General features: G+C 43.2%; 1 protein-coding gene across 2 annotated transcripts in view; it reads right to left on the minus strand.

Moving 5' to 3' along the window:
• Positions 1–4,514: 4,514 nt before the first annotated feature.
• Positions 4,515–21,316, minus strand: part of LOC137522378 (F-box only protein 2-like) — a 56,931-nt gene continuing 40,129 nt past the window's right edge. For both annotated transcript variants that reach the window (XM_068242424.1, XM_068242425.1), the window contains exons 3-6: positions 12,523–12,649; positions 9,941–10,036; positions 8,173–8,305; positions 4,515–4,871 (exon numbers count right to left, since the gene is read on the minus strand). In XM_068242424.1, the coding sequence (XP_068098525.1) occupies positions 4,737–4,871; positions 8,173–8,305; positions 9,941–10,036; positions 12,523–12,649 (491 nt within the window). In that variant the 3' untranslated portion in view covers positions 4,515–4,736. The remainder of the gene's footprint in view (positions 4,872–8,172; positions 8,306–9,940; positions 10,037–12,522; positions 12,650–21,316) is intronic.

Here is a 21,316-nt window from a genome sequence, read left to right on the forward strand (position 1 = left end):
ATCAGTGCATGGCATGGATTAATGTGGCTCTATGGGGTAGGACTCTAAACACCCAGTTACAGATTACCCAGCAAGCTCATGGTCAACCAGGATTCCTGGGAGTGTATAGGAGGCTAAAAAGGACAGCTTACCAAAATGCTATGTAAAGCAGAAATAGAACCACTATCGCAAAAAATCTAAAAATTTAAAATACTTGTAAAGACATACAAATAAGAAGCATGTTTCTTCCAGAGTAAAATGAGCTATAAATCACTTCTCTCTTATGTTGCTGTCGCTTACAGTAGGTAGTTGAAATCTGACAGAACCGACAGGGTTTGGACTAGTCGATCTCTTCATGGGAGATTCTCAGCAAGGTTTTTATTCTTTATAAAGACATTCCCTGAAAAGGATTTATACAATGATGCTGGCCAGCCTCCCTGCTTCCTGCACACTTTGACAGTTGGACAAAGCAACTTCCTTTCACCAAGTGCTTTTAAAAATAAGAGAATCCCCCATGAGGAGAGAGACTAATCTAAAACTTGTTGGTTCTGTCAGATTTCTACTACCTACTGTAAGTGACAGCAACATAGAAGAAAAGTAATTTATGGCTCATTTTACTGTTGAAGAAACATACTTTTTATTTGTATGGGTTTACAAGTATTTTAAATGTTGTGATTTTTGTGCCAGTGGTTCTTTAACCACTTCAGCACCACAGGGTTTTTTGCTTAAAAACCAGAGCAATTTTCACATTTCAGCGCTCCTCCCATTCATTCACCAATAACTTTATTGCTACTCATCAGATGTAAATGATCTATAGCTTGTTTTTTTTGCCACAAATTATGCTTTGTGAGGGTGATATTTGCTTTTAGTAATTATGTTATTATCTGTGCATTTTAAAGGGAAAAATGAGAAAAAAAAAGAAAAAATACACTATTTCTCCATTTCCATCCACTATAGTTTTCAAATAAACAATGTTACCATAGGTAAAACACACACATTGTATTTGCTAATTTGTCCTGGTTATCTCAACATTTAAATAATGTTCCTAGTACAATGTATGGCGAAAATATATTAGTTTCTGGTTTGTGTTTTTTGTTTTCTCATTGTACTCTATCAGTAATTAAAAGCCCTTTTCTTCATGATTAACAGTAATACACTCTCATGGCATACATATTTTAAAAGCTAAGTCCCTAGGGTAACTATGTATTCTCTTTTCAATGCTGTCACTTTTGTTGTTTTTACAAGTATTTATTTGGGGGTATAGAGTACATGAAAATAACAGTTTTATTGCTTTTCATTCAGTTTTCCGGTAAAAAAAAAATCACATGACTTATCCCTCAGTTGTCAAACACCACAAAATCTATTCTCTTACTTGTCACGGTTAAAATGATACCCTATATACATAATCAGATAGCTTATTGGGCATACAGCACACTGTTTACCACAAGTACGCCTATCTACTCCCCTGAGCCCCAGGTAAAGTTCTGCGGGGAGTAGATAAGCGTAGCAAGGGTTTCAAAGTGGTTAAAATGGAAGATATTTACAGTTATTCAGGTTGGAATGCATTGATGTGTCAGCTTGTTACTTGTAAAGAGCCAAACTAATCCAACATGCATACAGATAAATTCATCAGGCTAGCTTCACTTACTTCTGTAGTGGTACAGTGCTTAGGGTGACGTGCCCACCACACAGTGAGATCTGGGTTCGATTCCCAGCTATGGTATGATCTGGTGTTTGACATTTTTGTAAGATCTGACAAGATTAGCTGCATGCTTGTTTCTGGTGTGATTCACACTACTGCAGCCAAATAGATCAGCAGGGCTGCCAGGCAACTGGTATAGCTTAAAAGGAAATCAATATGGCAGCCTCCATATACCTCTCACTACAGTTCTCCTTTAAGCAACCTAATGGTTCTATTGCATTGAGCATAAATGTTAAATTTTAGGCTAGCTTCACTTACTTCTGTAGTGGTACAGTGCTTAGGGTGACATGCCCACCACACAGTGAGATCTGGGTTCGATTCCCAGCTATGGTATGATGTATACTCATGTATGTATCCCCAGCTATGGTATGATGTATACTCATGTATGTATTCCCAGCTATGGTATGATGTATACTGGTTTTTAAAATAGTATAATTCCCTGGCAGAAGAGACCCTCCTCCCTCTGGTAGGAGGGAATGGGTAGAAGGGTAGAAGGGTGGAGGGTGGAGGCCAATTAAAATCTCCCTAGCAGAGTGTGTAGCAGCTGTCCCATAACTAATTAGTGTAGGCAGGCAAATGGTATAAAGGACCTTGCTTGGAGGAGGGAGGGTGGGCGGGTCCTCCAGCAGTGATGTGTATTTCACTCAATTAGGTGTGGCTCCAGGTATTAGAGCTTTTGAAACATGTTTTCTATAATTTTTCCAGTTGATAGAATTTTTTTAAACTTTCAAAGTTCGCCTCCCCATTGAAGTCTATTGCGGTTCGCGAACTTTTTCGCGAACCGAACCTTTCGCGGAAGTTGGCGAACAGGGTTCGCGAACCTAAAATCGGAGGTTCGGCCCAACTCTACAAAAGAATAAAAGTAGCTAAAAAAATTTTAAGAAACTGGGGAGGCAGTAGTGGACTTACCCCCTCCAAGCATATACACTCCAAAGGGTCAATGCAACACATTTCGCAGGTGTGGCCCCGCTTCATCAGGCAATAGGGGATGGAGCATACAGCAACAAGTGCCCATGTCAAGTGTCTATATCTCAAAGAAGCGTGAGACAGACACTTGTTGCTGTATGCTCCATTCCCTATTGTCTGATGAAGCGGGGCCACAACTGCGAAACGTGTTGCCATGGCCCCTATGGAGTGTATATATATAAATACATTTTCTTGCTGATATAATATCAACCTGCTTTTGTGTCTGCTTGGAGGGGTTAAAATCCACCACTGCCTCCCCCAGTTTTTGTAAAAAAAAATATTTTGCTACTTTTATCCTTTTGGCACCTCTGTTCATTTCCACATTGTTGGAGTTCACCCATGGTGGAAGGGTGTTAACCCCTTGTGTCCAGATCTACAGAGAGCGACGACTTAATCCCGAGTAGGGACAGGTCTAATCTCCGCACCTGCATTTACAGTGGTTGCCTTAGTGGTAACCCATGTTTGTGAGTATAACTTTACATACTTGCCTCTCAGCAACTCACCTCCCTGCATTCCAATCGCTGATCAGATGCCGCTGGTCTCCTCTGCATAGCTGCTTGTACACACTCTACTTCCTGTTTAGCAGGAAGTAGAGTGTTTATACATGGCTATGCAGAGGAAACTAGTGGCAAGTGATCAGCGATTGAAACACAGGGAGGTGAGTTGCACTCACTCTACAGCGGAGGGGGGAGCCTGGAGGGCAGCCCCAGGGAGAAGTTGGGCCGCCCTCCGCATGGCTGACTCCCCCCCTCCATTGGGGGGGGTTACCTATCTAATCTATATTGTGAGCACCTACCCATCTAACCTATACTGGGGCACCTACCTACCTAGTCTATACTGGTGGCAACTATACTGGCTACCTATATTGGAGGTACCAACCTAACTAACCTATTCTGGGGGCACCTACCTATCTAACGTATGCTGGGGCAACTATTCTGGCTACCTATATTGGAGGCACCTACCTATCTAACCTATACTGGGGGCATCTACCTATCTAACCTATACAGGGGACACCTGCCTATCTAACCTATACTGGGGGCAACTACCGGTATACTGGCAACTTATACTGGAGGCACTTACCTGGCTAACCTATATTGGGGGCAATTATACTGGGGCAGCTATGCCTTGCTACCTACACTGGGGGGGGGGGGACCTATAGCTGGCTACCTATACTGAGTGCAACTAGACCTGGCTCACCTATACTGCGGGCACCTATACCTGGCTCCATGGGGGCACAATTTTTACACCCTCATCCTGAATGCATTTTGGCCTAGAAACTGTTCTGTATGTATGGCTATAATAGTGAAAAACTTGCGTAATCTTAATTAGCAGATTACAATCTCACTATAGCACACACTGGCTATACAGACCCATTTTTTGAAATATTTTTGTATGTAGCCCAGTTATGTATTTTAAAGGGAACCTGAAGCAAGAGATTTATGGTGGCTGACATTTGTTTCCTGTTAATCAATACCAGTTGCCTGTCTTGATGACCTCTTTGACTGCAGTAGGGTCTGAATCACCCACCTGAAACATCTAATCCAGCTGATCCAGTCAGACTTCAGTCAGAGAGCACCTGAACTGCATGCTTGTTCAGGGTCTATGGCTAAATGTACTAGAGGCAGTGTATCAGCAGGATTCCAGAGAACCGGTATTGTTGAAAAGAAGTCAGCCTCCAAATCTCTATCACTTCAGGTTCCCTTTAAGGACCTAATAAAAGTTCTGTTTAGCCGAGATCGACTTTTCAATCACACAGTGATCGAGCGATTTCGATTTGCTGTGCCCCAATATCTCTGTTCATGTGTTTATTTTTTCCCACAGAAAATGATAAGAAAAACTAGATAAAAATTTCACACAAGGATTCCAGTACTGTTCAAAAAAGCATTTATTGGTTTTAAATGAAGAGATAGCAAGTTGAAGGCCTCCCTTATTGTCGGCAGTCACATTTCAGCCTTTTGCCGGTCCGTGTTGCCAGACAACCACCAATCTATCCTTTCACTGCCCACCTGTCCTTGTCACACCTCAGCTGCAGGGGGATTGGTGGCTGTGTGGCAATGCAGAGTCTTCTAGGTGAGGCCATGGAAGCATTTTAACCTCGTACTATGACGCTGCTGTTGGTCACACGAGCTCCATACCAGCCCTTCCAGCCGACCGAATCCTGGCCGCTATGTTTGAAGTGCACAAAGCGAACTCCCGGGCCGTAATGAGAGAAGGTGTGTGTGATCTAAAGAGAAAGACATAACAAGAGGATTACTGAGAGAAATTCTTGACCTGTTCCCAAATATGAGCTTAATCTAGCTGTTATCAAAATACATTATCAGAGATTCCAACTGTTACCGAAATATATTCTCTGAGATTCCCAACTGTTACCCAAATATATTCTCAGAGATTCCCAACTGTTATATTATCTGAGATCCACAACTGTTACCGAAAGATATTCTCTGAGATTTCCAACTGTTACTGAAATATATTCTCAACTGTTAACATTAATAAATCAGAGATTCCCAACTGGTATTTTGTCAGAGATTCCCAACGGTTACTGAAATATATTTTCCGAGATCCCCAACTGTTACCAAAATATATAATCAGAGATTCCCAACTATTACTGAAATATTATCAGAGATTCCCAACTGTTACTGAATTATTATCAGAGATTCCCAACTGTTACTGAAATAATCAGAGATTCCCAACTGTTACTGAAATAATCAGAGATTCGCAACTGTTACCGAAGTATATTATCAGAGTTTCCAAAATGTTACCAAAATATATCTCAGATCCCCAATTAGTACTGAAATATATTACCAGAAATTCCAAACTGTTATTTTTTTAGTCTCTTATACGGAATTCTTAAGGCAACCATTTCACAAGCAGCGCAAAGGTGACCACAGCATTGAGATTCTTCTGAGCGCCGCTGCACTAAGACGTGACATGATGCAGTGTTTTTCCTGGCAAATAAGCGCACCGCTTGTCAAGAGCTGATATGTGAGGTTATAACTGCTGCCAGTCCGCTGTACGCTCGGTCACCGGCGGATGTGACCGAAAAGTGCACCGTTCAGCCTCTCGTGTGAAAGAGGCCTCGGCTAGCCACTTCAATCATTTCTTGATTTTGATCAACATTTGATCGATATAATGATCAATATTTACAACCAACTAAAGACCAACATTGGGGTTAATCGTTTGACCAATTTTAGCCCTTTATATTGATTGGAAAACATGATTTATTGTGATTGCTAATGTCCAAATTCATTTCAATTTATGATCAATTACACTGTCTAATTGAATGTCTAAAGGGGCAAAATTAAATGAATGTATGGCTACCTTTAGGCTGGGTTCACACAACACTGGGAAACACCGTTTTTTGGAACGGAGCACAATGGATCAGCTGACATGTTGGTGGCCCTATGTTATAAGTAGAGATGTCACAAACATCAAATTTTCAGTTCGTGAACAGCGAATGCGAATTTCCTTAAATGATCGCTGTCAAGAACCGGCCCGCGGCACGCTTGCGTATACGGTTCCCGACTGCGGGTTTGACCAGATCAAGCGGGGGACAGCCTTATTCAAGCTACAAACAAGGCTGTGACCCCTAAAAAGCTTCTTACTGCCACCACTAGCGGTTGCTAGACACGTCAACTCAGCTGTCGAGTGCTCAACACGCAATCTGCGTTTTCATATTCGGGTCAGCTTTGTGCTTAGGCCGAATACGGCAACGCCACGCACCCACACATGCAGTACAGTTGTACAGTAACACAGCACAACCAGGCACTGACTTGTAATGCAAGTTACACTGTCGTGCAGCAAAACCACTAACAGTCGTTCCGAACGATACTGTTAGCCACTCCCACTCTGCCGTCGAGCGCAGAAGTGCCCCATACACACAATGCAATTACAATTTTCTATGGTAGTGTTGCTCAAGCATACAATTAGGCATGGACTTATACACAGCTACACTGCAGTCTCCTCTAGGCTATGAGTGTTAGTTTAGTACAGCAGAAGTCAAGCTTATTAAATAATAATTTAATATTCCAGGAAAAATGTGGAACAATGCAGAACAGAGTATATACAAAAGATTACAAAAAAAACAAAATAAAAAGTTACAAAATTAAGAGTTTACAAAGATACACACGAGACAAGTTGCAAAAATAAAAATGGGGTAAACGTAAAGTGAACTTTTACCACCCAACCGTGGAGAGACGCGGATTTACCGATTTCCTCGGGATCATCTCTAGCGATGAGCTACTCTCGGGAGAAGATACCTGTGATTGTTCTGGACCAACTTAAATAGTCTGAAGTGTCCCCTGGGGCATTTAATGTCCAGCCCCCAGGAACTAATGCAATTTCCCCGTTTGTGACATCACCGAACGCTTGTCATAATCTTCCTGTGATATGCGAACTTCAAAGGGTTCCTGTTTCAGCTTTTTGAAGGTTGCAGATTTCACAGGTAAGATTGTATCCTGAGAACAACAAGTATCCTGTTTACATTTACAGATTTCAAAGCAATTCCACTTCCAGCCCACTATTCAGACTAAGAGGTAGCCGAACGCCTGTGTGGGCTTCAACATGGTCGGGTAAATGTCTAATGGCCCGTACTCACGGGCTGCAAAAGTGGCCTGTCGCCAGCACACGTGAGCGTGTGGGCGACAGGCCGGCGACAGCTCCTCGCCAGGTCCCTCTGCGTACACACGCGGAAGAGGGACCAGCGGCGCGACGGAAGCTGTCGCCGACGTTCCTCCCCCCCCCCTCCGTATACCTCAATGGAGGTTGCTATCGCTAGTCCGCGTACTCACGCGGACTAGCGGCAGTTGCGGCAGAGTCGCGGCGGCGACTGTCGCCAGGTGATTGACTGCGCCAATCGCCTGGCGACATCAGCAACGGGCAACAGTTCGGGGTGCGCGCCCGTGCGACGGCGCATACTCACGGGCGACCTGTCGCCGCAACACGCGCGTGCCGCGTGTTGCGGCGACAATTGTAGCCCGTGAGTATGGGCCATTAGTAAGTGTTTCCTTCCTAGTGGCTAGGTAGACAGTTCCTAATTACTGTCCAGGTTCCTTTGCCTATTAAAGGTGACTGGTCTATTCAATGAAGACAATGGCAGTTCCCTTGATCTCTGCCCTGAATGCAAAATTAATCTACATACAGACATTATCCAGGTGACACCTTCCAAAAGCCAGACTGGCTGACATACTGTACCTACACCTCTGACAAAATACACAGCAGATTAGAAAAATGATAGAAATATACTCCTGTATTCCTTACATCCTCAGCCTCATAACTAGCTGCTATATTCCTGACATTCGCGAACAGGCAAACCCGGCAATCCGCCATAGACTTTACTGGGCAGGCGAGTTTTAAAACCTACAAAGACTGTTTCTAGCCACAAAAGTGATGGAAAAGTTGTATCAAGGGGTCCAACACATGGACGGTCAATTGGTTTATTTGAGTTCCTGGACATCTTGGCTATGCTGAGGACCTGACCCACCTAAACTCTGCTAGGACTGGTAGGTTCACATGAGGGTGGAGCTCACCTGTTTCCAGCCACAGTTAGTTTTTGGAATTGCGATCTGGCCACTCTTGTACTCAGATACCACCGATTTATTTGCAGAGAGAAGTTGCACACAGAGCTCATAGGTAGAGCTAGCGTCACTCCGGCCGCCATACCTGCGGAAATCAGAAGGATCAGTCACTTTCACAAGCAAATCAGAAGGTTGGTTGTCCCATGACTGTAGGTGGCATATAGGGACATCCTCAGTGAGCTACACTTCATGATCTGACATTTGTAAGCCCCCCCCCCCAGAACAAGTGTCCGTCACATGAATGTATGAAATAATAAAGATTGATGTGCATATATTTTGACTTTGCCATAATCACATGATCAGCTGTAACCTTCTGTAAATGGTGTTTTCTCAGAAAGCTGATTTTTTCCCTTTTTTTGAAAATTCTTTTTATTCATTTTCACGAGCAAAAACAAAATAAGACGACGCAATGTTAACCCAGGAAAGCTGATCTTTTGATTGGTTGGTCAGTTTGCTGGATGTAAATATACTTCATTACCACTTCCTGGTTATAATATATGCCCCAAAAAAACCTAATCTGACACTTTGTAAGCATTTTGGAGTCAGTAAACAATAAGCATCTACAATAAGTAGAACCAGGTCCGATAGCTGGACAGTTTGCTGAGGAAATGGGATTGGGTGCATTTATTAACCTCTTGAGGACCACAGGGACCAGGCGATTTTTTACAATTCAGGACACTGCAGCTTTAGCAGTTTATTGCTCAGCCATACAACTTAGCAGCCGAATGAATATTGTCTCCTTTTCTGCCCACTAACAGTGTTTTCTGTTGGTGGGAACTGCTATTTTTTTTTAAATCCCTCCCCCTGAGATCCAATGCCTGTGATCACCTCTCATAGGCATCAGGCACCTATGAGAGGGATCAGATTGAGCCACTCGAGGGGACAGCGTAGACAGAACTGTCCACTATACAGTGCTGCGCTAGATTGCAGTGCTGTACAAACTAAAATAACTTTTTTTTTAATCCCCGACAGCCTGCCAGCACCGATTGCGGCTGGCAGGCTGCTAATCTCCGCCCACCTCTCTTATAACGCCAGTTGGAGTTAGGCGGTCCTGGAGGAGCCACTCTGTGTCTGCCCATTTTCGTTGGCGTTCGTAGAGCAGTTAAATGCTGGGAATCCCTGCCACTCAATGAGAATGAAGAAATCACCTTATAGGAATCCAGGGGGCGTAGCTTAAAATCAAGGGCCTTCCAAAGCTCACCCACTCTCCCCCGGTGACACTCACAGGAGCCAGGGGTCATATAACAAGGTGATTTTCCCAACCAAAACAAAATATGCCCCCAAAACACCAGAGGATGGACCCCTGTCCTGAAGGGAGAATAAGCCATGGCTCCCAGCTGCAGTCACATGAGCTGTCCCTCTATAGTTATATATTTTTAGTGATAATGACATGTATGGGGGCTTTGCTATTAACCGCTAGAGGGCCATGAAATTATGAGCAATTCTGCAAAATTACAGTTCCTGATTATAAAAATAAATCAATTTACGATTTTGCATAGTAATTTCGAATGACGATGCAAAATTATGTTTCTGCAAAATTTGTGCTTGTCACTAGTAGATAATCAGAAAGCTTTCTGATGGAATTCAAATAACAGAAGAAAAAAAAAACAAAAACAAAAAACAACCTTTGCCAATTTAAAAATAAAAAAAGTAGAATAGTGCCCATTACTAAACACATATAAACATATCAGTGTTCTCATAAAAACCCTGTCTTACTTACCAGTCACTGACCACAATGTCGGGCTGGTGGTGATCCAGATTTTCTGCTGAGTATCCCTCATGGATCAGATCGATGGTCTGTGACTTTGAGCAGTGCCTGAAATCAGAGATGAATATCCACAATTTACTGAAGACAATCCTATACTCACATCCATTCCAAGACCTCCCCCACCTGTCATTCCATGGGATAATCACATGGAGCCCCTCTCCATGAACATCCTCCAATCCACAAGTAGGAGCTCTGCAGAGCCAAGAACTGCAGGGTCCTCGTAAGTCATGACTATAGGCCCCAAAGGGTATGGACTATGCTAAAAAACACTGGAGGCGCCCTTGATGATAGACAACAACTTAAAGTGTACCAGAGACTACTGTATACAAAAGATGTATTCATACCTGGGGCTTCCTGCAAACCTACCGCTCCCACGCCGTCTTCCTCCGCCTTCCCGTTCTCCTGTTAGAAGCCATGTTAGCCTAGTCAGTTACCCCAACTGACTGCGCATGCGGGGCCCGGCCACGTTCACACTACTGCACAGGCGCAGAACACTCCCAGCCACGGGATCGAGACCGGAACATGCGCAGCCACACTGCACATGCGCTGACTGCCCCCGACTGGCCAAACGTACGGGGCCTCTAGAAGGGAAATAGGAAGGTGGAGGAAGATGGCGTAGGAGGGATCGGTCTGGAGGAAGCCCCAGGTATGTATAAATCTTTTGTATATAGTCATCTCTGGTACATGCCCATGCAGAGCTCAGTGTCAGGGGCGTGTCTATATAGTGCTCAGTGTCAGGGGCATCCAATGCTTATAGGGACTCCGAGCAGTGCAGAAACTATGGAAAGATGCATATCATTTTAAAGCTCTCTTTCTCTTCTTTCCAATGATATACAAACCGCCGCCCTACGCCTTTTAGTTTTCGCTATTTTCGCGATTGAAATTGCCGCGGCCGCCATTTCAATCGCGAAAATAGAGAAAACTAAAAGGCGTAGGGCGACGATTTAGGTGTCGCCAGAAAGAGGAGAAAGAGAGCTTTAAAATTATATGTATCTTTCCATAGTTACATTGTATTACACAGGGCGACTTTTTCTGCTGAATGGAGCTGCTGACACTGAGGAAAGTGTCGTCCTGTGTAATACAAGTAACTATGGAAAGATGGATATCATTTTAAAGCTCTCTTTCTCCTCTTTCTGGCGACACCTAAATCATCGCCCTACGCCTTTTAGTTTTCTCTATTTTCTAAACTAAATGGCGTAGGGTGGCGGTTTATATATCATTGGAAAGAGGAGAAAGATCTTTAAAATGATATGCATCTTTCCATAGTTTCTGCACTGTTCGGAGTCCCTTTATTGTCAGGCGGGGTATCCATAGAGTGCTCAGTGTCAAGGGAATTCCATACAGTGCTCAGTGTAAGAGGTGTGTCCATACAGTGCTCAGTGTCAGGGGCATGTCCAGCCAATGCTCAGTATCAGGGGCGTGTCCAACCAGTGCTCAGTATCAGGGGCGTGTCCAACCAATGCTCAGTGTCCGGCGAGTTGTCATATAAGAGGGAATGTGCACCAACCACCAGACAATAGGAGGAGATGGCAGCACTTCCAAATGCAGGTTTCACCCCAATTGGCAGGGGCATGTCCGTACAGTGTTCAGTGTCAGGCGAGGTGTCCATCCAATGCTCATTGTCAGGTGATGCTAAAGGGGGATAGTATGGAGGTAGAGGGATAGTATGGCTGCCTTTACTGCAAACAGATTGTGAATCGATTTCAGCATGAAACTGATCACAATCTGTGGTGGTGGTGCTGCTGCTGCCCCCACCCGCATACATTACCTGCTCCACCGGCGTGACTCCCCCGGTCTCCGCTGTCTTCTTCTCCGCGCTGGTTTTCGCGTCCGGCAGGCTTCACTTCTTCCTGTCTGGGGGAAGTTTAAACAGTAGAGCGCCCTCTACTGTTTAAACTTCCTGCTGGGACAGGAAGAAGTGAAGCCTGCCAGACCCGGAGACCAGCGCGAAGAAGAAGACAGCGGAGACCGGGGGAGTCGCGCCGGCGGAGCAGGTGATGTATTGCGTCGCTTGTCGGGCATTCGAACGCCGCTATCGGCGCACTCCCAACCCGCCGGCGATCGAGAATAATCTTCCGCACGGACGGATTGAAGGGAACGATTGATTTCGGATGGAAATCGATCATTCTGTCAGTGTTTGCGCAACGATTTCACAGCAGATTCGATTACAGTGATCGAATCTGTTGTATTTCGGCGGCAAAATTGTTAGGTGTATGGGCACCTTAAGAGGCTTAATCCTTTGATGTTATCTGACCATAATATCCCTCCAGTTCACATGCTGAAATTCTGCTTTCTTGAATTATTGCCATTGTTTTATATGTGGAACCCATTTGGAGCACTTTCCCTTCACAGGCACTATGATTGGCTAGCTATCCCAACACGCAGATCAATATTCCACCTGTGGGACTGTTTCCGGGGGGATAGTCAGGATGTTTCATGATTATTTTTTTTTTTTACTCTAGATTACAAACTTGTAGCTGTAGGCTGTACAAACACCTTTACAGAGAAATAAGGACCACAGGCGAGAAACTCACCCAAAGGAGGTAACAAAGTACTTTGCGACTTCATTATGAGGAAAGGGGGATCCACAGTCACCGGGGGCGGTTTCAGTGCGCCAACCATCACCCGCACACTCCACCTCTTCCCAGGCGTTCAGATTATCTATAACAGGCAGAGGATATCAGATATAAGGGGGAGGTACACCAGTGATGACTGTAATCAGCTAATTACCATTACCATTACATTTTTGCAAATACACCTATACGTAATTCAATTGATTTTGTATAATAATTCATAATTACGCATGAATTTACGTGTTACGTGTAATTTCATGCCGACTTCTGCGGTTAATAGCAGAGCCCCCATAGATGCTATTGCTACCAAAATTGCTTCAGATGTTAACATTTTTGAAAGCGACCATGCAGTTTTTGAGAAAATCGATTTTAACTGCTTGCCGACCTCATCACGCAGATGGGCGTGGCGGCAGCCCCAGGACCAGCTAACGCTGATTGGCGTAAAGTCCTGGGGCAGCAGTTTGCAGGAGATCGCGCGCATCTCCTGCCTGGTGGGCGGAGCGGAGCTCCGCCTTCAGTCTACGAGCGGCGATCGTCGTGTATTTACATGTACAGCGCTGCGATCTGCAGAAGTGCTGTACTGTGGACAGCCGTGTCACACGGCTGTCCTCCTGGGGGACAAGAGAGCGTTCGGCTATCATAGGCAGAAGCCTATGACAGCCGATCGCCGTGATTGGCCGGCTGGGGGGGAGGGAGGGGATTTGGCAAAAAAAATAGCAAGAAATATTACAACCCCCCCCCCCCCCCCCCCAAATAAATATTTATTTAACCACTTAACATCTCAGTCGTTTTCAGCTTATGCATCCGAGCAATGTTCACCTCCCATTCATTAGCCTATAACTTTATCACTACTTATCACAATGAACTGATCTATATCTTGTTTTTTCCGCCACCAATTAGGCTTTCTTTGGGGGGTACATTTTGCTAAGAGCCACTTTACTGTAAATGCATTTTAACAGGAAGAAGAAAAAAAATGAAAAAATTCATTATTTGTCAGTTTTCGGCCATTATAGTTTTAAAATAATACATGCCTCCATAATTAAAACCCACGTATTGTTATTGCCCATTTGTCACGGTTATTTCACCATTTAAATTATGTCCCTATCACAATGTATCGCGACAATATTTTATTTGGAAATAAAAGAGCATTTTTTCCGTTTTGCATACATCACTATTTACAAGCTTATAAAAAAAAATAGAGAGAAATATTTCATCTTTACATAGATATTTAAAAAGTTTAGACCCTTAGGTAAATATTTATGTTTTTTTTTTTTTATAGTAATGTTTTTTTTGTTTTTTTTTATTAAACATTTTATGTGGGCATTTTTGGGAGGGTGGGATATAAAAGTGTTTTATTTGAGGAAATATTGGTGTATTGTAATGTTTTTGGGAATTTACTTGTAGTTTTACTTTTTGGCCACAAGATGGCAATCTCGATTTTTTTTACATGACGTCACTCTAAGCATACAATGTACGCTTAGAGGGATACAGCTTCAGAAAGAGCGAAGCTTCCGAGAGAAGCTGTCGCTTTTTCAGCGGGGGAGAGGAAAATTGATTCCGTGGCTACCGACCCTGCGGCCGGGAGTGCGCGTGCACGCGCGCGATCGGCCGCGGGAGCGCGCCTGTCCTCCTTGACGTTTTTATACGTCAAGGAGGACAAAGTGGTTAAAAAAAAAATAAACACAGGGGGGTGGGGAGAAAAGGGGGGGGGATCACTTGTGTACAGAGTTGTACGGCCCTGCAGCTTGGCCTTAAAGCTGCAGTAGCCAATCAAGCAGGAAATAGCATGGTCACTAGGGGGGTTTAACACCATGGTCCTTAACCTCTTGAGGACTGCAGGGCTAAACCCCCCTAGTGACCAGGCAATTTTTAATTTAAAAGGCCACTGCAGCTTTAAGGCCAAGCTGCAGGGCCGCACAACATAGCACACGAGTGATTCCCCCCCCCCCCCTTTTCTCCCCACCACCAGAGCTCTCTGTTGGTGGGGTCTGATCGCTCCCCCCATGTTTATTTTTTTTTTAATAAATATTTGTGTTGCCGTATTTAAAAAAAAAAACCCCTCTTCCTTTAAATTCCTTCCCTCCCTCGCTCCCTCCCTCCCCACAGCCGGCCAATTACGGCGATCGACTGTCATAGGCTTCTGCCTATGAGAGCCGATCGCTCTCTTGTCCCCCATGGGGACAGCCGTGTCACACGGCTGTCCCCAGTGCAGCGCTGCTGCTGATCGCAGCGCTGCACAGAGTAAATAGACGGCGATCACGCCGTCTAACAGTCTCCCGAGCGGCAATAGCCGCTCGGAGACTGAAGGCGGGGCGGAGCTCCGCCCCCCAAGCAGGAGATGCGCGCGCAGCCTGCGCGCGATCTCCTGCAAAACAGAGCCCCAGGACTTTACGCCAATTGGCGTTAGGCGGTCCTGGGGCTGCCGCCGCGGCCACGCCTACTGGCGTGACGCGGTCGGCAAGAGGTTAAAGGATACCCGAGGTGACGTGTGACATGATGAGATAGACATGGGTATGTACAGTGCCTAGCACACAAATAACTATGCTGTGTTCCTTTTTTTCTTTCTTTGCCTGAAAGAGTTAAATATCAGGTATGTAAGTGGCTGACTCAGTCCTGACTCAGACAGGAAGTGACTACAGTGTGACCCTCACTGATAAGGAATTCCAACTATAAAAAACAACAACAATAAAAACCAAACAAACAAAACACTTTCCTAGCAGAAAATGGCTGCTGAGAACAGGAAAAAGATAAAACGGGTCAATAGTTCAAAGATTTTAGCTCTGGCATACGTCAATGAATGTGTCATTGAGCAAAAACAATGAAACAGAAAAACAAAAAACAAAAAAAAACAAAACTTAAAAAGGTAGATTTAAACAGAAAATAAAAACCGGAATATCTTAAAACGTTTTTTTTAGGAGAAGGAAGATAGATACAATTGTTTATTTCATTAGCTTATTTTCGCTTCGGGTGTCCTTTAATGAGGCAAAGAAAAATGGTTTTTAAACCCAGAAAAATTACAGTTTGAAAACCATTTTTCTTTTGTATTTTTAAAATCGATTTTCTGAAAAACTACAAGGTGTTTTTGAACATTTTTTTTGTACCTTGTACCCACTATAACATATGCAGCAATAGCATGTATGAGGGCTTTGCTATTAACCGCCAAAGTCGGCACGAAATTATGCGTAACGCGTAAATTAATGCGCAATTACAAATGCTTATAATTACACACGAAATTAATTACACTTTCCCCTGAAATTTCGCATTACGACTACGATGCATAATTGTTAATTACGATGCGTAATTCCGCATAGACGTAAATTCTGCTCATCACTTATGTGCACCAACCATTAGACAATAGGAGGAGATAGCAGCTGATCCAAATGCAGGCTGTACCCCAACTCAGCTACCTAAATGTGCAGAGCCCATACATGGGCAGATTACACCACTTGCATTCAAAACAGATGCAACAAATGGAGGATGTTAGCTTCCAATAATTTGCATGCAGATTGTTCAGAACTAGACTCTTCCACGTCGTTGAGGAATCCTCATGAAAGAGACCTAACCTCTAACAGAGGAACATGGGAATGCAAGTGGCTACTGCAGCACATTATTACTATTTAGTATTTATATAGAGCTGACATCTTTCACAGCGCTCTACAGAGTAAATGGTCTTGACTGCCCACATAGAATGTTACCAACAATATTAATACTAAAAAATGAAGCTCAATCATCTGGCAATATATTGGGCCTGATTCACAAAGCGGTGCTAACAGTTAGCACGCTGGTGAAAAGCCCTTTATCACGCCTAAACTCAGTTTAGGCATGATGAGTTTAGGTGTGATAAGTTTAGGCGTGATAAGTTTAAGCACCAACTGCGTTAGCACCGCAATGCACAGCTGATCAAAAGTTTTGCGCTAGCAAAGTCTGGTGCACTTCGCATAGAGTTTAATGGCACTGCTTTGCGTGCGGGACTTTGCACGCTATCTACACTTATCTAAACTTAGCATGCCTAAACTTATCACACCTAAACTTATCACGCCTAAACTGGCTTTTCACCAGCGTGGTGCAATGGTTATCACGCCTAAAGTCTCTAACTGGGTTAGCACCGCTTTGTGAATCGAGCCCATTGACTGATGGCATTTTTCTTAAGGACATTTAAAAAAACAAAACAAAAAGATCTATACATATAATAGTGTAAGTGCCTCAACTATCAAGCAGGAAGAAGTAGCGCCCAGCCCCCGGGGCTGGTCCAAGCAAGAAGAAGAATTAGCACCCTGCCCCCAGGGGCGGTCCTAGACTTGCCATCGGCCCGCTGAGCTGGAGGGGGTAGCGGCATAAGCGTTGTGATGGGGGTGTGGGGGGTGCGACCCGCACCAGGTGGGGTGACCCCAGCCACCAGAGAAGGATTGCGCTGTAATGGAGGGGAGAGCCGCAGCGAGGGCAGCCCGACCTCCCCTCCCTTCCTCTCCCCGGGCCGCTCTCCATGCTCCCCCCTCGGAGTGCAGAGTAATGCGCAGGGAAGCGCTATACACAGCTACTCACCTCCCTGGTACCTATAACTGGAGGGCGAGCGCACATGGGGGACCCAGGTGAGGAAGGGGGGGGGTCCTGCTGAGCTTAAGCTGCAGGGGAGCGCACATGGGAGACCCAGGTGAGGGGGGGTCCGACCCCCCTCCCCGCTGCTGTGCCCAATACCCCCTTCCTACCCGCTACCCCCTTATGCGGAGTATGCTACGCCGTGGGTTGGCTAGTTTATTATATTCAACAAACCCATAAAATATCTGAATTCCATAAATGTCTTGATAAATGTTCATAAGTTCACCGAACAGGCAAGGTACGTCAACCTTCAAGGTTTTAATGGCCCTGGTGTGGTCACAACTTCTGCATCCCCTATTGCTACACTACTGACTATGGTAGGGATTAGATTTTGAGCTCCTCTGAGGACAGTCAGTGACATGACTATGTACTCTGTAATGTGCTGCAGAAGATGTTAGTGCTATATAAATACATAATAATAATAATATGGTAGGACATTAGACTATGACTATGGTAGGATTAGATTTTGAGCTCCTCTGAGGACAGTCAGTGACATGACTATGTACTCTGTAATGTGCTACAGAAGATAATAATAATAATAATAATAATAATAATAATAATGGACATTAAACTAGGACTATATATATATATATATATATATATATATATATATATATATATATATATATATATATATACATATACATATATATATATATATATATATATATATATATATATATATATATACACATACATACATACATACATATACATATATATATATATATATATATATATATATATATATATATATATATATATATATATATATATATATATATATATATATATATATATATATATATATATACATATACATATACATATACATATACATATACATATACATATACATATACATAATTTGGTTTGTGCTGCTCACCCCTTGGTAATTTATTTATAATTTTCCCCTGTGAGCCTGCATGACCACGCCCACCTCTAGCACAGTTAAGTATATAAATGAGTGCTTTGCACATGTTAAGAGAGTTCGTTTGGTAGCTAGGTGAAGGGTGAGGTGTTTTTAATTTCCTTTTTTCCCATCTAGTTGACATTTTAGGGTTTTTGGTTTAGTTCCCACTAGACTGCTTATAAAAACTGGCATTTTGCATGGTAGAGTAGGACTCACCAGATTGGGGACACTTTGGCGCAGTTGGTGAGCTTAAGCGCGTTAAAGCGTAACCAAGAGCCCCTGTCACTGTTTTCCTGTTGTGTGCTGCAGCCCCTCTGTACTTATATATATATATATTAGTTATGTAGAGTGAATTTATAGAGAGCAGGTCTCTTGGGAATTTTGTTGGACATAGGGGGTACACTATGTACATTATATGATTTAATTTTATTGATGTTTGTGTGTTTTCTGTGGTACTGCTGTTCTCTCCATTTGTTACAGGCTGTCCTGGAGCTGTCGCTAGGAAAGGATAACTGAGGCTGCCGTTGCTGTGCAGATGTGGGTACTCACATTTGATTGGCAGCTGTCAGAGGGAGCGGGATTCTTGGCAGCCAATGGACAGGGAGCACCCCTCACACATCAGGTGATATGGACAAAGTCTCATTTTTCTGCCAGGCAAGCTTTGATCCTCCTCCCACCCTCTTTTTTTTTTGTTTTTTTTTTTTTGTTGCTAAAATGTAAATAAAAGCTCTTGTACATTGTCTAAAAAAAAATTTTCTTCCCCGTCAGAAAATCACTTGGTTGGTTGAATAAAAGCAACTTTAAGGGCTCGTTCACATTTAGGGTGTTTTCAATTTTTTCAAGCGCAGGCAATTTTCCAAATTGCCCACATAATGAACATTGAATCTCTAGGAGAAGATTCATATCAGCGCGTTTCGCCCGCTTTGCGCTCCAAAAAGCAATTTAAACAGTGCAGTACGCAGGCAAGCGCCGAGAGGCGCTACAAAAAAAAATGTGCGCACAAAATCGCAAAACGCTTTGATGTGAACAACGCCTAAGTCAAAATTTGCCAGGGGTATGAATAATTATGGATATATAGATAGATATCCCCGTTTACACCCCACACCCCCTCCCCCCCCAAAAAAAAATTCCCAAATAAATGTTTTAATAAAAAATAAAAAAATAAAAACATTTGCAATAAAAAAGAAATTTACCTAAGGGTCTGAATTTTTTTTAATATGCATGAGAGGGTATATTACAATTATTTTTTAAATTATAAGCTTGTAAACAGTGATGGACGCAAAACTGAAAAAATGCACCTTTATTTCCAAATAAAATATTGGCACCATACATTGTGATAGAGACATAATTTAAATTGTGTAATAACTGTGACAAATAGGCAAATAAAATACGTGGATTTTAATTATGGTAGCATGTGTTATTTTAAAGCTATAATGGCCAAAAACTGAGAAATAAAGGGTTTTACTTTTTCTTAATATTCATATATTAAAATGCATTTAGAAAAAAATAATTCTTAGCAAAATGTATCACCCAAAGATAGCCTAATTAGTGGAGGAAAAAACAAGATATAGATCAATTATTTGTGATAAGTAGTGATAAAAATATTGGCAAATGAATGGGAGGTGAAAATTGCTCGAAAGCATAAGGTGGAAAACAACTGAGGGCTGGAACCCAATAGAGTGATTTTGTGAGTGTTTAGGGAGCGATTCAAACCGCTAGCGATTTTTTTAAACGCTTATTAATGAATGGGCCAAATTCCACTGGAGTGGTTGCGATTACCAAAATCGCAAACGCAGGACATGCAGCATTTTTGAGCGTTGCATAGTTACATAGTTATTTTGGTTGAAAAAAGACATCCATTGAGTTCAACCAGTACAAAGTACAACACCAGCCTGCTCCCTCACATATCCCTGTTGATCCAGAGGAAGGCGAAAAAACCCTTACAATGCATGGTTCAATTAGCCCCAAAAGGGAAAAATTCCTTCCCGACTTCAGATGGCAATCAGATAAAATCCCTGGATCAACATCATTAGGCATTACCTAGTAATTGTAGCCATGGATGTCATTCAACGCAAGGAAAGCATCCAAGCCCCCTTTGAATGCAGGTATAGAGTTTGCCATAATTACTTCCTGTGGCAATGCATTCCACATCTTAATCACTCTTACTGTAAAGAACCCTTTCCTAAATAAATGGCTAAAACGTTTTTCCTCCATGCGCAGATCATGTCCTCTAGTCCTTTGAGAAGGCCTAGGGACAAAAAGCTCATCCGCCAAGCTATTATATTGCCCTCTGATGTATTTATACATGTTAATTAGATCTCCTCTAAGGCGTCTTTTCTCTAGACTCAATAAACCCAGTTTATCTAACCTTTCTTGGTAAGCGAGACCTTCCATCCCACATATCAATTTTGTTGCTCGTCTCTGCACCTGCTCTAAAACTGCAATATCTTTTTTGTAATGTGGTGCCCAGAACTGAATTCCATATTCCAGATGTGGCCTTACTAGTGTTAGGCTTGGTGGGCTTATTCTCCACCGTCAGCATGCAACACATAAGCTGACGTGAAGGAGGTACACACACCAGCACAGGGAATCAGGATATCCCCAGTTTAGTGGAGGAGAGGACTGACTCCAATAGGAGATTGTGGCGCACAGAGCCGGTGCAGATCCGAACAGCCACAAACAATACTTCGTGATAACGTCTCAGTGCAAAGTAGCGCTGAGTGCATAAACCAGAACTGAGGAGATCAGGACAGGTAGACAGAATGAACGCTTGCTAACTAGCCACTACTTAGTGACAGCAAGCGTCCACAACAAGACAGACTGAAATGAGGCAGCCAATGCGTTGCAGCGATGGCGTGCCTCACAAAGACAGGACAGGATAGTCAGGAAATAGGAGGATCAAGATAGATGAACGTAACACAGACAAATATACAATAAGTATGTTTTCCTAGCGTATTACAATTACAGCTATCAATGAAACTATTTGTAACGTCTGACTAACATATGTATATATCGGCAATGAACCGATATATATGACATAAGCAGGAACACTGACTAGGACAGGAGCAATACAGGGAACAGGACTCAGAAGGATTCGCTATCTCTTCGCAGAGATGAACGCAATGCACAAACAGAACCAGGAGCAGGATAACTAACTCAGCACGGGTGATCACGATACGCGCAAACTACCAAAACGTGCTGGAAAGCTGACTAACTGAACACAGGATATAAACAGTTCGTGTACGT

Source organism: Hyperolius riggenbachi, chromosome 6, assembly GCF_040937935.1.
Source record: "Hyperolius riggenbachi isolate aHypRig1 chromosome 6, aHypRig1.pri, whole genome shotgun sequence".
Lineage (NCBI taxonomy): Eukaryota > Metazoa > Chordata > Amphibia > Anura > Hyperoliidae > Hyperolius > Hyperolius riggenbachi.